This window comes from Anas acuta, chromosome 2, assembly GCF_963932015.1.
Source record: "Anas acuta chromosome 2, bAnaAcu1.1, whole genome shotgun sequence".
NCBI classification, from domain to species: domain Eukaryota; kingdom Metazoa; phylum Chordata; class Aves; order Anseriformes; family Anatidae; genus Anas; species Anas acuta.
The window spans coordinates 69,256,004-69,273,747 of NC_088980.1; the positions used below are offsets into that span (position 1 = coordinate 69,256,004).

Below are 17,744 nucleotides of genomic sequence, written 5' to 3' on the forward strand. Positions count from 1 at the left end.
TAATGCTTTCCAAACTCCTGGGTCACAATCAGCACTCACCTGTGCATGTTTCCATTGGTGGTGAAGGACTGTCCACATACTGAACATTTATAAGGCCTTTCACCTGAGTGCACCAGCATGTGGCGATCAAGGGAGCTCGCTGAGCTCAGAGACTTTCCACAGATGCTGCAGGAATGGTCTGTTCCTCCAGTGTCAGTGTTATGCTAGAGAAAGCAATGATTTTTTTTTCATTGAATGCCCCTTCTAAAGTGCCAGTAAAGTATCAGAGACATTTACAAACATCTTAAAAGCAGCTTTGAAGAGCCACTTAACACAATGCCTTATATCAAGGTGTGCCCCATATAAACTTCTCTTTTCCTGAGCACTCCCCCCTCAACTCCACCCTCACCCTTCACTTTAACTCCTTCATGCACCAGCACAGGCAGTTGCTTTGTGCAGCCTGAAGTGCCCACCACATTTCCCCTGGGTGTGCAACAGAGGGGTACAGAAAGGGATCCAGCAACAACCCATCAGACAAATGGTACCTTGGGATACCTTAAGTTATGCAGTGGTTTGGGGTTGGGTGAGTGGTAAGGGGAAAAACAGAAAGAGGATGTAATTATGAACTTTATGGCAGAAGACACTTAACAATAAATGCTCTTTAAGGATATTGATTTTGAAGTAACTGAGTAGTAAGAAAACAGAAGCAAGCTGCTTCTGAATTCACATGCAGGCTCCTATGGCCATAAGAATGCATTACAGGGCAAAACATGGCTATTAGCTACCTGTGATATATGTACCACTCTCTGTTACTTGCATTCAGATAACTGATTTTTTCTTCATATAGCAAAAAAAAAAAAAAAAAAAGAGAAAACAACAACACCAAAGCAGGTGTTGTTGGAAAAAAAATAAGTAGCAGCTACAGCTTAATTAAGAAAAAAAATAAATAACAGCTACAGTACAGAAGGGAAAACTGAAGTAGTATCTAGTGGAGTCATAATGGTGAATCACAACCTAACAACTAAAGTAGAACTTTCTGACAGAAAAGGCCAAAGCTCCTCATAAAATACATATATTTTTCAAGAGGAGCAGGAGGCAGCCTGTAGCTGACAGAAAAAAAAAAAAAAAAAGTACCATATATTTGTAAAGTGTATTTTTAATTCTGCCTCCCAAAATTGCTGTACTCTGTAAAGGACAGAGAGGCTCTTCAATGCTGAGATGATTTTAAAATTGTGTCTTCCTGCTTCTTAATTTGCATGAACAGTAAAGGGAACTGTATTCAAACAGGATAACAAAACAGGACTTATGCTTCATGATGGAAGTGGTTTTCCGGATCCTTAGGATACCTTAAGCTATGCAGAACAGGACACACATCCTTGTTTGAGCCACTCGGGGGGGTGGGGAGAGGAAGGGGAGGAAGGGAGGAGAATTACCCCGTTGTTGTTGTTGTTGTTGTTTTAAAGAAATAGCAGGGGAGGGCTTAAATAAAAGCAAATCGATTGCAAAAAAAAAGTTATAATGAAGCATTTCTGATTTGTACACGGAATTGTTTTTCACCATTGCAAATGCATACTGACAAACCAGACACAATTAATAAAGAATCAAGCTTGTACTTTGTGTACCTGACGAATGTGCATAGTTAGCTGGTGCTGTGTAGTGCAAATCTTTTCACACAGAGGACAGGTATAGGAAGACTTCTCTTCTTTTGTTTCCTGTGAACAAAACAAAACAAAAAAAAATCAGAAGGAGTATCAATATAAAAGAATTGGAAAGCTGTTACTGCTGGGGATGGAAAAATAGAAGCCATCCTAAGTACAAAAGGCTACTGCTAACAGAACAACTTGTCTGTGTGCATTTATCATCCTGATAGATCCCTCAGGGAAGTTTCAGAAACTTCTGAATTTATAAATAGGGGCCATTTCAGCTACCACAGAAGTACAGCAGCTGTTTTAACAGCACACTGATACTCAGCAGTAGCAGTTTAGGACAGGAAGTGAAGGCAATTATTGCGACCAGCTCAAACTGCCAGGAGGAATTTAGGTGAGCAGAAAGTAATTACCCGGCCTGGAAACCCGCCAGATTATGCGGGCAAACACCACTAATCTTACAAAAAGATCTTTAATAAGCACACGTCTTCAGGATTTTGGGTTTTCCACCCCATCTCGGTGGCAGGGCGCTAGCCCCGTGCCCTTTTCTCAGAGCTGTGTGTTCTGCTCCTCGTCTGACTCAGAAGGAAGAGCGGCATTTACTGAATCACCAGCACCATTTCCCTGAGCATCCTGTGTTTCTCCTGGAAGCATCCCATCCAGGCAACACCGGCCAGGCCCAACCCTTCTTAAGCTTGCAAGATCTGATGAGATCATAGCAAGAAAGAGGTGACAACGCAGGAGTGTACGTGACTCAAAAAGAACACATTATGAACCCGGCTGTTCTCCACCCAGGTGAGAATCAGGAGTAACCATGGTCAAACCACGAGTACAAACAGTGCAGCCGACCCGGAGAGCTCAGCCTGATTTAAGTATGCCCTTGAGACACTGAGCAAAACCGCCACTCTTTCAGCCAAGGATGAAATGGCACTCTCACAGGAACCAAAGGCATTTGCCTGAATTGTCCGCAAGGATGACTACTGAGTAACATATGGGCATTTTCACCATCTCGCTAACAAGCCCAGATGAGGCTTCTGCACTCAAGCCTGTATGACTCAAAGCAAGAAGGTCTGGCACTGAGTTAAATCTTTGTTTTCTGTAGAATAATGCACATCTTTACCAGCTAGAGAGATCCACCGCCTGTTACCTCAGCTTCTGGTGATGAGAGTACCAAAAATCATCTCTGTGTGACCGACGGGAAACGACAATATTTATGCTAAAGGGAAGCATTCTACTGAATATCTTTGCTGGCCACTGTAGGTATCAATAAAACAAAACAAAACAAAACAAAACAAAAACAAACAAACAAACAAACAAACAAACAAAACACCAAACATAAGCAGCTTTTCAGTCAGAAATGAGAGGGGGATGAAGTGACTGTCTATCCATTTCCTCTCCCTCCGAACAACTCTTATTCCCTATCGCTGTCCCGAAAGTCACCAGCTGAGAAAGGACTGTTTCTGGATTGTCAGACATGGGCATTTGTGGGGAACACTGAGAATGACTGACTCAAGCCCCTCTGACAAATCCTCGGGCATTTGGTGAGGAAAGATGCTGACACAATGATAAAGGTTTTTTTTTAAGTCTTGACTTAATAAAGCAATGTTGCTTTCCACATCGTTTTGGGAAAAAAAATCTATAGAGAAATCTAACTAAAATCTACAGAATCTGCTAAAATCTAACATCTTTTCAAACGTAGGCTCCATGATACTTTTCTGCTAACTTCAGTGATGAATGAAGAGCTACTTTCTCATTTTGCCTCAAGTAAACAAAACTTCAGACCTCACTTCTAGAAGTATCAGGATCACATCAGTTAGGCTCTCCCATTCCCCCGTATTGTTTCTCTCGCAGATATTTTTCCAAATGTTTTTCAGGGCTCTCCATCCTGAAGTTAATCACTGTAGGCCATGCACACGGGCCAAAGCCTACTGCACTGTTACTCAAAAAACATTAGAAAGCAAGCAAGAAAGGCTGCCATTATGAAGTCTGAACACACCAAGAAAATTAAAACGCATTATCCCAGTGGCCCACACACACATTTTTATATACAAACATATAATTCACACACATGCATTCCATCCTACTTATACAACTTTAATTTCACTATATGCAACCAGTCTGTGGAGTAATGTTCGGCTCCTATTATACTGCTACCCTGTTAAAGTTGGCTCAGGACAGAGAACAAACACACTGTGCTGCGAGGAAAATCCCTGCAGCTGTGCTGACAGTTTAGATGGTGTTTAATCCCCAGGGTATTTCTGTGAAATTATCAACCTACTACTTTATTTTGCCCCCCTTCTAAATGTGTGATACAGTTCTACATGATGCAATTAATTGTTTCAGAGGCTGCTTTCTAGACTGCCTGCTCTTTGCATCAGCAAATTAACAGAAGATAGAGTAATTAATGGTTCACCTTGAAGCAAAGATCAGAAACACACTATAGCTCTGCCAGAGCTGATTACTATTGAATCTGGGGTTTATTATTAACTAAAACCCAAACTTTCTCCAGTGGTCACACAGGGTACATGCTGCATACCGTAACACAGCTCAAGCAAATCAAGGGTAGCTACAACTGGACTGCTGTTGACTGACTCAATCCAGACCAAAAAACATTAGCATCCCTACTGTAAAAGCATCCCCCACCCCCCGGCTCACAAGTGTAAAACATGGCACTTGCCTACTTCACTGGAGCCAGGCTGGTGAAAACACACTTCCTGAACTAAAAGATTAAATTAGCAGCTAATTTGTTAGCTACTCTCAAGTTAGTCAACCTGGCAGGACTGCTCTGCATTCAGCTGATGGCAAATGCTTCGAGATTTGTGCATTAGGGTTTTCTCCAGCTCAAGAAAGACCTTTGTCACATCTTGTCTTTTCTTCAAGAGCAAAGCAAATGAGAAGCTCAGATGGATGCAGGTTGATGTGAGAACACGTTTATTAGACTATGGGTAGCCTAGAGCCAAGATAAAGTCAGCATTATAAAGAGAACCATAGACTTGGGACAAAGGTTCAGGGCAAAATGTTTCACTGCCAACTCATGGGAAACAGCAGTCAGACCCAGAAAACTAGCTGACTGTTATTATCCTTGCAATTGTACTAAGGGGCACATTCTGATCAGAATCGGAGATCTGTGTGCTGTTACACACTGAAACAATTCAGTGCTTTCATTCTGCTACTCTGAAAATGGAAATTCACTGTATTAGATGTTGCTAACCAGATTGATACCCACTTAATATTTCACATCACACTTTTATTTTCTCAGTAATGTAGCCATTTGCCCCTCTGGCAGTAACAATCTTTCAGCCTAAAAACAAATAGGCTATTTACTATGTTTTCAATGTATTTATTTATTTTTACACTGTAAGAATCCCTCTTAATCCTGTCACATTTACTCTCGAGCTTCCTTTGATTCGATGCCCATCGAAATATCAGGTGGAATAAAGGTCACCAACGCTAATAAACTTCCCTGAAGCCAAACCACATGGTGTACCAGCAGACAGCTGTGTAATAGCACCGCCACTGAGACTCGTCTGAACTCCAGTGCCTTACTTCACATGATGAAATCAAGGAACCATGGCAGCCCTTAACTGGGAACACTGCAAATAAACCTCAAAGCCAGGTGCTAGACAGTACGACCCCACAAATACAGTTGCCAGTACACTGCCCAGGCTCTTTATTTAAGAATTCCCACGTTCATTTACTGTTAACAGCTTTTAACTCCTTTTAAGCAAAAAAATTCAAGACAAGTCATAAGTCTGTCAACTGGGCAGCTACTCTGCAAGCTATTAATAAACTACTATAGGAACATCACATGAGTCATGCTTCTCAACCTTTCTGGTCCCTGTTACATCTTGATTTATTTACAAATTCTCTGTGCTTTGCCATAAGCTTTGAAGTCAAATGGGCAAAGGGATTTGGGGTATTTCTTGCTGTTCTGTAGCACCTACATGGGCAGGGCTTGACAAAGCAGGACAGAAACATGGGTATCAATAATCACAGCTTTAACGGTCTCCCTTCACTTCTCTAGACCACTATTGCAATCAACTGATGTCATCAACTGGTAAATTGAAAAAAAATGATAAAAACTACATATATTTGCTCCCTAAGATTTATACAAAGCATTCTGCAATAGCTCTTCATACTTTCATTAACAATGAAGTAAGGGCTCCTTACAGTACAATTGTGTGAACTGAGCACCCCGATGGACCTTTCATTCCAGCACCACCTTTAACCTTCAGTCACTTGGGTCTTCCCCGGAGCAATCACACACCTCATGAAGCCACCCCCACAACAGCTGAGCCAAGCCCCACAGTCCCCTGCCAGACCACCCTGCTCCTTCTGTGAGCAAGTTCAGTTCCTGCTACTTCTTTTCTCCTAGGTTAATGGAACAAACTGGTCTCCCAACAAATCACACAAATGCAAGAGCCTGGATAACAGATGTGGCAGGGAAAATGTGGCAATTTTGGCTTTGCCTCTGCTGTTGTCATCTGGCAGATCAGCTTGCCCATTGCATGATATGGGAGCGTGTGCTCCAATGTTTTACATGTGAATCCAAGCAAGTGGACCCCTTCCACCCCCCGTTTTCTAAAGTTAAGTTATGGAGGGACACAAGAAAACATCCATATAGAAGCAATGGCAGAGGCAAAGCATACTCACTGAAAGAAAAACAGACAAAACCATCAGCAAAACATAATTACATTTTATCACTTCCCATGCAGCTGCCTGAATTCCCTTTGTCCACTACACTTGGGCTTACATACCTGATTCCTCCTGCCAATCCGATTTGGTGCAGGAGACTTGGAGGGGGATTTAACATTTTGAGAGTTCCCGCCATTTTCAGCTATCTTCCCCACATTCATTACTGCTGACATCATGGCGTCAATGGAGGACAAGTCCGCTCCGTCCAAACTGTTTGGTGAACTTGGTGATACCTTGTAACTGTTTAAGGTTTCCAGCTGCTTCTCTGGAATTAAAAACAAAAACACACACAGGAGTTGCTAGGTCATCTGAAAGAAAACAAATCCTCACAGTATTTTCAGCTGCCTGTACCTTGCACCACGCTGTTTGATCTTCATGGACCATATACGATGGCCCATAAAAATTGGAGGTTTTCTTGTAAAAGTTTCTTATACTGGAATGTGTAGGTTAAGGTGTGCATTTCTTCTCATAGAACATCCATGTTATCTTGATTTTCAGCCTTAATTGAGTATGGCACATATGGAGTGATTTACCTTAAATTCTCTTGCTATAAAATGGTATTATTTGTGGTACCTAGTGATCACAATGAACTATTAGAGCAGTACTGATGAATGCACACTCCGGCAAACACAGTCATCCAAACAAGCATGTGTTTTGAGCAGAACTGCACAATTAAGGCATTAGTAACACAGCATAGGATACTGGGTTCTCAGCCTAGCATAGCTTAAGCCAGCTCTGCATATGAGTAAACTAAATTAGCAAAAATCCAACCCCAAATCCCCTAAAATGCCTCTTTACTGCCACAGCTGTCATCAATGTAGAGTTGTTTTCTTTTTGGTCTACCAACTCCTATCAGTCCATGGAGTATGTATTACATCCACGACTAATGTTGCCTTGCAGGCAAAGCTGTTCAGATTCAGACTTCTCCATCATGTTTTCTATTTAGTGCATCAAACATATAGGTAAGGCCCTCCACTTTCCTCTTTCGGAGTTTGAAAAGGAGAATGTTTTCAAACTAAATGCTCCTTTCCCTGAAAAGGAGTCTCCCAGCTGAACAGAAACACCCTGTGAGTCTACTGTTCTGTCATCTCAGGTGGACAGCACAGGATCTTAATTCACACAAGAGGATGTGAGGGTGAACAAGGAGGAAAATGTTTGTGAACATTTGATCTCTGCATAATACTGTCTTTGAAAGATAAGCTTGAGCATTATAAACAGGTGTTTTTTGAGGCTAAGTAATGTGGTGCCAAGTTACTTGGAGCCAAGAAAATTTTAGTTTGGAAGCCTGCAGTGGTAGTTGAGAATTTATGTGCCCATGCTTCTGCTCAGCATATACTCTTCACACAGATAAAGGTTAGGGATGGGGAGAGAAATGTATGCACCAGTGCCTCTGCTCAATGCGTATTACACCCTTCACACAGATAAGGGTTATGGATTGGGTAAGAAATATTTCTACAAGCTTTAATCAATGTCCTAAATTAGAGAGTTACTCAGAGCTAGTCAAACCAGTTACCTTCATTTTTATCCCCTGATTGACTGAGGCTCTCTTCTTGATTGCTGGTCTCCTCAGTTAGTGTAGTAGGTTTAGTAGCGTCAGGCTCTTCAGCCTCTTCTTCAGCAGCACCCTCTAGCACTAGGTGATGGAGATGGAGAGAGAGAGAAAGGGATTAAGTTTCGCTGGAAGACGTTTTAGCAAAGTAAGATTACAATCCCTTAGTTTGAGAGCTCTCCCAATGGGTACGTAGGTTTGATGACGGAAACACGTAAACAGCCAGCACAGCGCAGCCAAGCGCCTGCCCCCAGGAGTGGCCTGGCACGAGATACAGCTGCACGAGATAGATCTGCCTCTGCTGGAAACCAGGCAAACAAAGTGAGGAAACCCTCCCAACATGGTCCCCAGTATTCATCCAGAAAAAAAAGGAGGAGGAAACAAAGGAGAGAACAAGCCAGCACATCACTGACAGTTGTGATATCTGGTTAGGAGGCTGGAAGAACATTCTGCAGCTAAAGATACAATAAGTAATTTGTTTTCATTCATGAATATCCCACCCTCCTATTTCTGTTCTTGGAGGATTGAGATTTACTCCAGTAGAAGACTTCATGGTGACCTTATTCCTTCCAGCAGCGGTGAAATGACTACTGAGGTTTCTGGGCCCATTTGGCACATTCCTCACACCCACTGCCCAAGGGCTTTAGGTGAGCTGAAGACATAAGCAACCACCATATTTGCTGACAGAACTTCTCCACGCCCCTTTCTGAAACCACAGCCTTATCATGCTATCGTTGGGGTTTCAGGAAGGATGCCTGTTCTGGCTGGAGAATGATAGGGCAAGTTGAACACCATTTTGAGAGGTGATGGTGAACGATCGGCACAGGAGAAAGAGAGGAGTTCTCGCCTTGTGGCACCCATGTTGATAGCCTCTGAAAAAGGTTATTTGTAATACTGAAAGATACTAATACATTTTTAATGGAGAAATACACCTTTATAACTTCACAAGCAAAATGGTTCATTGCGTAAACTAACACACTGTGGACATTGCATCATCTCAGATTTCCAGATTGCATCCAGCAGACTTAATACAGATTTTCCTTTTTTTCAGAAAGCACAGGCCTTCAGCCTCAAACTGTGGTTGACGGGGTTTCTTCCTTTTAAAAAACATGCTCTCTAGGGTGACATGCAAATCGGTCACTCACATAACACTTCCAAATGCTTTCTGAACAGCATTTGCAAACGAGAAATCACAGCATCCTAACTGTTAACACTTTACAGCACACACCAAAAGGCAGACAAAGAGAAAAGGCCCAGCTTCTGCTCTCTTGACTTGTGTCAAGCAGATCCTTATTTCACCCAACACAAGAAAAAGCAATAGGCTCAAGCTCCCTATGGTTAACTGCCTACCTTCTTGGGAGCTGCACACGGGTGAACGGTTTGACACAGTGAACCAGCACAGCATAGAGCCAAAATGCAGGACCTGACTAAGGCCAGACCAAGGCTCTAGATAACATTAACTTCTTAAAACAGCATTTTTGGTTTAAGTCTCCAAAAACTGACAAAAAGACCATTTTGATGCTATCCTGAACAATTTAAGTTAGTTCTTCCCTGGTCATTTTTGTATTTTTCTTCTAAGCAAAACACTAGTGTTCCCTATGATGGCAGGGACTGCTTGATCCAAAGAGAAGCCAAGCATCCATCCTTCTGTATTTTCTCCAGCAAGCACAAGAGCTATTGATTTGTTAGGGTCTTTAAAAAAGGTCCATCTCATTCCAGAGCAACACAGTCATTTATTTTTTTGTTCTTTTTAACCGCTTATGTGGTAGCTGGCTTAATCCTGAATAGAACAAATACTATAGTTATTTTCAAGACTGGTATAAATATTCTAAGTTGCTGCTATATCTGCTTAGTACCACCATTTTAAATTATTTGGAGGGATTGCTGTCAAAATTAATGCAAATAAGCGTTTCAGCACTTAAAAACAAACAAGCAAACCAACCAAAAAAAACAAAACCAAAACAAAAAAAAAACACTCTTCCTTCCAAAGTAGACCTATTTAATTTCTCTTTCAGTCAATACCAATAACATTAATATTACCACTGTTACATCCTGGAAAAAGTTAATCTGTCGTGTAAGTGTGAAGACTGCTGTGTCAGTGAAGGTAACTTTAAAATTGCTGAGGATCTTCCCAGAGTACTGGAGTCAGAATCCCTAGTGCTGGTTTTAGCAAGAGTGAAAACATGACTTTTTCATCAAAAAGAGAAGAGGCAGGCATACAGGCACACATTAAGAAACCTACCTCCTGATTTTGAAACACCTGCCAGCCTGCTTTCTGTTCTTCTTTCAGGAGGAAAATTATGTATTTATGCTATTACAGCCTTTCACAATTTCTATGAATCAACAGCTGTTTTATTTCTGAATCTAAAACATCTTACTGCTAATGCAAACAACAGACCTTGCTTTTAAAATTGTTTTCAATACATTAAAATTTTCCTAATTTATAAGCAGTTGGAAAAAAAACTTAAATTATCAAAAAAAATAGACTTATGCATGTTTTTATTTACATATGTATTTTCCATTTTCTTGCACAAAATAAAAATGTGCCTCTGAAACAAAGACAACTGCATGAGCAGCACGCACCAATTTCAGAAGCCTAACTTTCTATTTGCAATAGGATATAGGAACAATAAGGATACTGGGCCAAATCACTCCTTCCTGTGGGAAAACCCATGGCAGAAAGCCTTCAGGCAGGAACATACTGAGAGGTTTCTCTTGCAGATTTTTTTTTTTTTTAAATAAATGCATCACTGAGGATGGGGAAATGTTTTTTTTCCACAGACCTAAGAAACCCAGGGAATCTGTGAGGCAGCGACCAGCATGGATGCCCTGCGCCAGGCTGCCTGCAGGACTGCAAGCCTTCTCGGCTCACAGTGGAGGCCTCAGCGCAGAGGCCGTGCTGATGGAGCCTCCTTCCTCCCTTTCCCCATAAGAGAACAAAGACCTCCAGGAAAGAGGGACAAACAGGAAACAGGCTGGCAAACAGTACGGCCTCAGGTTGCATTCAACATCTGACCAGAGCCTCTAGGAAACAGGGAAGTGGTCACGAGCATTCAAGTCATCTTCTACTTTTATGACCCCCCCCCCCCCCAAGTCATCCTCTCTTATGAAAGCAGAGAGTGCTAAGACATGTGAGGAGAAAAAACAAAACAAACAACAACAACAACAAAAACACAATACAAAATCCCCACAGCCCGCTTTGCCTGCCATATCAAGAGTCCTGGCTCCCTCCACGTGATGCTGTTTCTAAAACCATGTAACTGGGGCAACTGCAATCCCACTGAGAAACCTGAAGGGCCTTCAGCTCCTCCTCCTGCCAGAGGCCCACCCCTGATGCTGCACATAACCAGCTAATGGGAGAGTCATCGAGAAAGCAGAGGGCTCACCAAAAAAAAAAAAAAAAAAAGCCTTGTTGCTTCCCATTCAGTCTGTACAGGAAGACACTTGCTAGACCTATTTCCTCCTCTGGGATAAAGTGTGACTCCACTGTACTAAGCCCATCAGCAGTTATTTATATTCAATTTTTTTGCTTGAAGACCACTCTCAACAGCTATATCTGCTTCTCCTTCTGGTGAAGAGCATCACAGACGAAGCAAAAAGGAGAACACAGGCCACAAGGGAAGGAAGAAGAAAGGAGAAGAGATGATGAGTCTTCAGAGTCACAGTCACTTGACTTGCCAGCCAGAGGTGGCTACACAAGCGTGGAGCTGGTAAAAGTCTCTGCTCCAGTTTGCTCCACTGTCCCTGCACATGAGCTCTCCCTTCGGAATAGATAGGAAGAAATACACAATACAGGCAAGGAGGGGGAAAACCTCGCGTGTAGCACAAAGCTGCTCATTGTTCTGCCCTAAAAAAAAAAGTCCACATCAATGTTAAAGTAGAAGCCATGCACTAATTGGGCCAGGGAAAGATTAACACTCTCCGCCAAATACTTTTATTGGTTTCATTAAACATGCCGCAGTACGTAGTACAGAACACGGTGGGAGGAGGAGAAACGGGGGAAACAAATGACAGTTTGAGGAATGCACCCCCCCACACACATGCATTTCAAACCACGTTCTCCCATGAGGCCCAAACAGGAATCCTGAGCCTTCCTCATCATTTCCATCTTAGCAATGCTATTAGCTTATTCAAGGCTTTCCCGCTGTTGTTTTTTTTTTTTCTTTTTTTTTTTCCCTTAGTGGTAGAAAAAAAACACAAGGATCATTTAAATGAAGGCCAGACCTTCTAGTATACAAATTTAGACAAGAACAGAACTTCAAAGAGGGATATCACATTTGAATAAACAAAAGTTTATGGTTTACCCTTGAGATTATAATACCTGAGAACTGCTACACCACTTTCAAAAATGTTTCTGATGCACTGGTCTCGCACCAAGTTTCTACCCGGAGGAGCAGATTTTCTTCCCAGGGCACGAGGTGACACTCCCAAGCACAAACAGCTACTCCCACCCCCAGAGATGTGCACATCGCTCCAACTACTTTTTGAATGTGATTTTGCTTCAAAGATGGCAGGAAGGAAAGAGGGTGAAAATGCGTTGTGTGGGAAGAAAAAAGGGTTAATGGTATTCAAAGCCACTGCCTCAAGGCAAAGGAAAACCAAAAGAAGAAAGTTTTCCCAACTGACCTTTTTAATACCAACTCTGCCCTTGCTACTGAAGTGTTGGTGCTGACTCGGCACCCCAGCGGTAGAGAATTATACTGGCAGCGTCACCTCACTGTCACCACTGCTGGAGCACCAGTACAGAGCAGCCTACGGGGAAAGGAAGACAAGCATAAAAAAAAAGACAGTGGCACGGGAATATTTGGTGGTCGTTTGTTCGCTTAGTATTTGGAAAAAAACAGACACTAAGAATATTACCCCCATGTTTTTGAACTTGTACCTCTAACTACAATCTTCTTCTGGGGACCATGGGGGGGACCAAGGGGAAGTCAACACCACAAACCTTCAAAAACACCAACCAAAGAGAGCTATATCTCTGGAAAGGCACTCTGAATACTAAAATACAGATTGCTCATCTTCCTATTTAACCTCTTGGAGCTACTGATACAGTTGTTTTACCTGTGTTAGCATACCTTGCCCTGAAAAATAACCCTACGACCCACCATGGCCATATGCCTCTTCTTATTTAACACAGACACAGACAGATACGCACAGACACTGAATAAACAAGTGAAGCACATGCTCACGGCCATGCTTTAAAGCAGAGCTGGGGAGCACCACCTGTTTGCAGGGCAGGGCAGGGGAGGAAGCACCAAAGGAGCAAGACGACCCCTGTGTATACAGATCACTTTGCACGCTGTTGTTACAACACCTAACTGCCAGCCTAAATTTTGAATATTCAAGTATGTTTAATCCTCTGGTTTTATTCCTTCGCAAGCATGATGAGATATGCAAGCACATTTAGTTTATATGCAGGTTTTGAAATCCATGTCTGGATGACTTACTGAACGTTAGTGGTCCTCAGGACTTTGACTTGGCTGACCAAAAGCATCTCTCATAAAACACACTGGAATTTGAACTCTGTTACTGCCTTAAGTGAACTGCAGCTCTGAATCATCATGATACCCTGGTACCGTGCTGATAAAGTCACACTGAAAACAAGGAAGCTACACTAATCTAACAGGCAGATGCTGTACTGGCAAGGAGAGGCTTCCTGGATGAAATGCTTCTGTATTTTCCAACTGGTTTACAGCAATACAAGGAGACACTAGACAGCATTAATATAAGATGCATTCATACCTGCCTCCTTGGCCCTGCACTCAGCTTTCTAACTTACACAGCATCCCCCCATTTGTTTCTTTCACAATGGCTGTGTGCTGTGGGAATCGCAGCTCACACAACAGCCTGTGGTCTTGCTAGGCCAGAAAAGAGAAGCGAGGCACATGCTGCTCGAGAGTGAAAGCAAAATCTGACGGCCCCCAGGCCCCTGATGGGAAAGCCTAGTCCTCTGCCAGCATGCTCTGCAACTCCAGGGGTTCGGTCTGAGCCTGCACGAGCACCCCTCCAGCATCACCATGCCCAGGGTGGCCACGCCACACAACACGCACAGCCCTGCAGGAGCTGCAACCCCCCCTTATTTTGTCTGACCAGCTGCTGAAAAATTTTGAGATTGCCTAATGCCTTATCCCTCCTCCCCCATATCAAAGACGTGTCTAAAAGCTGTTCCTCATCCTCACCGTTTGTATCAGCTTGCGGGTTAGCACCTGGCCCTCCAGGAAGCCTTTGTCACCAAACTGCAGTCAGCTTTGAGAACTTGTTCAGGCAAAAAGGACACTGAGATTTGAAGACAGCTTAACAAACTTGGGGCCACGAGAGCCGGTTTCAGACACATGCAAAAAAATGATGTCGGGAAAACAGCGAAGTAATGCAAGCAGCTGTAAACAGACGTCCCTCCACTCCTTCCCGTGTACAAACACCCCTCCATCCTCATCCTTGCTGGCTCCCTGTGCACCATCAGGGTGCAAAGAGGCCTCTGGGGAGGGATTCAGCTCCCCGAAATGCGGCCAAGGGAGCACGCCGGGCAAGGCGGGCCTTCGGCAGTACCCAGAGCGTCCCCTCCCCTGCTCCCTCCCCGCGTGCCGAGGAGGGACACAAAAGCAATACTGTCTGTCCTTATAAGCTCTGCTTTGCATGTGTTCGGCAAGCTAGGACAGCTGTGTGGACGGCTCGCAGAGTTCCAGGAAGTTGATGTGTTTCTTGGCTTCGACTCCAGTTTATTTGCCTTAGATGAAGTGGCGACCCAAGAAAGTCCCTTCGCATCCCCCCGGGCGGGCAAGCCGCAAGACGGCGGCGTGCCTTGAGACACGGCGCAGGGTCTCTCCCCGGACCGATGGGCCTTCCCCAGCCCGGCTGCCACAGCCCTCCCTTGGGCCGGGACTGGCTCACGTCCCGCTGGGCGAGGAGACACCGTGGGACGTGGTGCAGGAGAGCGTGGGAGCCCGGGACCGCGATCCCCTGGCAGAGCCAGGGCCTGGAGGACCCAGACCCGAAGGCATGAGCGATGCCGGGCTGGCGTGAAGGAGAGAGCAGGCCGGGCACGCAGTGCCGCACCGTCCGCTGCAACAGACGCTACCCAAAAGGAGCTGAGGAAAACTCAGAGAAATTTTGCGGTGCAGGAGCCTGAAATGGTGACCAGCAGGCACCCCTCGGCCTTGCATGTCCCCCTGCTGAGATGGGAGCTGAGCCCCTCCAGCAGCCCTTGGGGAAGCAAAACCTCACTTGCTGCTGCTGCTGCCTGAGAGAGGGGCAAGGGATGTAAAATGAGGAAACAATCTGAAGCGTAGCAAGTAGAAAGCCCTGTGGGTTTTTCTTTTTCTTTTTACATTTTTGCCTTGCGCTGAGAGGAAGAATCTCAACACAGCCAAACCCAGTAAACTTAAAACCCTCGGGGAAAGAAACAAACAAACAAAAAAAGCTACACATTGATGTGCCATAACCTAGACAGCTAAGCAAGCACTGTGCTGAGAGAACGGGATGCTTGCCCGAGAGTCTGAGGGGTGAGCTAGATGGACTGCACTTGGGAAAGCCAGATGGAAAACATTTCAGAGTACGAAAGAAAAGCCACCTCCCCTCCAGCCAAGGCAAACTGCAGCACCCCTCGACTCCGATGAAGAAAAGGATGCAAGGACGGGGTGCAGGCAAAACGGGACGCTCAACTCTGCCGGGTAGCTGTGACGGAGATGCTGGCATCCCCGACAATATATGGCCAGTCTAAACCGCGGGATGTCTTGTCCTTTTAAGGTGGGCCAAAAGCAAGCATCTGTGCAGCAGCAGCACAGCCCGAGCCTGCAATCAATAGCCCCTGGTGTCGCTTAAAAAACCAGGGGCTTCTGTGCCTTACCAACTGGCTGTGCAGATGCCCAGGCACACACCCGGCAGGGAGACAAGCAGTCTGGTTGTTCCTCCTCGCAGCATCACAGAAAGAAGAAGGAACAGTAACAGTGAGAGGAAGAAAAGCCACAAAACGCCGCCGCTGTGCCGCTCTCTGGCAATCGGTGCCTGCAGCTGTTGGGGCAGGAGGGGGGGCCCGGCCCCAGCCCTCGCCCCTGCGGCCCTGATGGCCAACAGCTTGGCCAAGGGCAGCCTCGGACCCACGGCTCTGGGCGAAGGTCCCAGGCAAAGCTCTGGAGGAAAGTGGTAGGAGAAACGAGCAAATGTTTCGCTCCTTCATGCCTGTTCTTTGCACGTAGCTGGAGCCGTGCGTGTGCAGCAGGACAGGTTTGGAAAGGATTAGAGAGGCAGGATGAATCACGCAGAGGAAGGCACAGAAAATCTCCTGTGCCAGTGCCCTGTTTCTTGCACAGCACCCTGGTTACGATCCTCTTCCTCCAGGAACGGATTTAAAGAAGGCTTCACTGAGGCGAGTTTAAAAAAAGCGTTCTGAAAACAGGGCATGCTAAACCAGGAAAAGACATTTTCCTTTTGCACTAAGTCCTGCATGGAGTTTTGCCACTGTAAGTGCATCCACACGCAGCAACGTCCCTTGTGTAGGCAAGCCCAGAGGGGACAGCATCAGCTCACTTACTGCATCCTTTGCAGCCCGACTGGGCTGGTTGCGAGGGAGATGCCAGCACACTCCACATGCAGCACCTTACCAGGTAGCATGCCAAAGCACTCTACACCTCACAGGGTAACACAGTAAAATGATGCGCGACGTGAAAAGAAAGACGGAAATTACAGGGATTAAAACTCATTTCCTGGTGGTGGTGTTGTCAACCATCACGATTTTATCACGAGCCCTGTAAAAATCTGATGGTATTACATTACTGCACAAGAATCTCAAACTTTTTTTTTTTTAAGCAAAAGTTCTAGTTTTCCGGGTTGTGGAGAAAGGTCCGAAACATTAGATGCTCGACAAAATATAAAAAACAAACCAAGGTGAATGGTTTTGTATCTTAAAGGCTCAAGTTTTTAAGGATAATCATGACCTCAGATGTTAAACCTGAATTAACACACAGATACCAACATGGAGTCTTTTCTTTGTACAGTGTGGTTTGTACCCTGTAACATACACCCTCCAAAACTAAAATGGCTTTTTTTTCTTTCTTTTTTTTTTTTTTTTATTTAAGAGGGAACAGAATCTCTACATCTCGGCACGTTTCTAACTTTTTATTTAAAAGCCAACACAGCTGCACTCTAATGCTACTTAAAGATGAGAGCCTCCACCAAATTACCAAACTCGTTTTAAGCAGAAAGGGATTCAACATGCAAATGTTTTGCACAGAGAATGATTCAAGAGTTTGCAGCTCTTCTTGCTGCTCTTTTCCAGGGAGCATGACTTGCTGACAGGATTAACTACTGCCAGGCTCACGAAGCTGGGAGACAGCTGCCACATGGCAGCCATTTATTACAAAGCTCCACTCCTCTAAAGTTAGGCAAGGCAGACAATTTCATCTGTGTTATCAGCAGGGTTTCTCTGCTCCACAGGCTTTAGTGACTAGGCTTTTTCTAAACAAACACCTCCTTTTCTCCCTCACCTTGTTAACATCATTATCTTCCTGTCTTCTGTATCTGGTCAGCACAGGAACTATTCCCTCTATCACACTTTCCAAACAAACAAACAAAAAAATCTATAACCAAGACAATTTAAAATGTTCAAACACACACACACACTGCAAGAGATTTTTAATTAGAAGGTTTTAGTTTGACATTTTAGGAGGGAAAACCACATGTCACAAGGAGGAAAGAGAGATGTGCTGGAGCAAAGGGAGTCAGAAGTGTTTTGCACAACCCTCATTCTTTTTAATGTCAGCCTCCAGTGCAATATCCAACACAACTACGCAGCTTTTTCATGAGCAAGACAACCTGTAGCGCTCCTCGTATCCCCACATCAGGCAGACCCTGCACGGACCCACAAGCCAAAGCCGCCCTCA

General features: G+C 44.3%; 1 protein-coding gene across 6 annotated transcripts in view; it reads right to left on the bottom strand.

Moving 5' to 3' along the window:
• The window catches only part of RREB1 (ras responsive element binding protein 1), a 123,654-nt gene that overhangs the window by 59,627 nt on the left and 46,283 nt on the right, over window positions 1–17,744 (bottom strand). For 4 of the 6 annotated variants that reach the window (XM_068670785.1, XM_068670789.1, XM_068670786.1 and 1 more), the window contains 4 exons: window positions 7,834–7,953; window positions 6,383–6,585; window positions 1,602–1,691; window positions 40–203 (listed from right to left, as the gene is read on the bottom strand). In XM_068670785.1, the coding sequence (XP_068526886.1) occupies window positions 40–203; window positions 1,602–1,691; window positions 6,383–6,585; window positions 7,834–7,953 (577 nt within the window). Of the gene's footprint in view, window positions 1–39; window positions 204–1,601; window positions 1,692–6,382; window positions 6,586–7,833; window positions 7,954–12,495; window positions 12,622–17,744 lie in introns of those variants that run through there. The other 2 variants (XM_068670788.1, XM_068670787.1) reach the window with 1 other exon arrangement.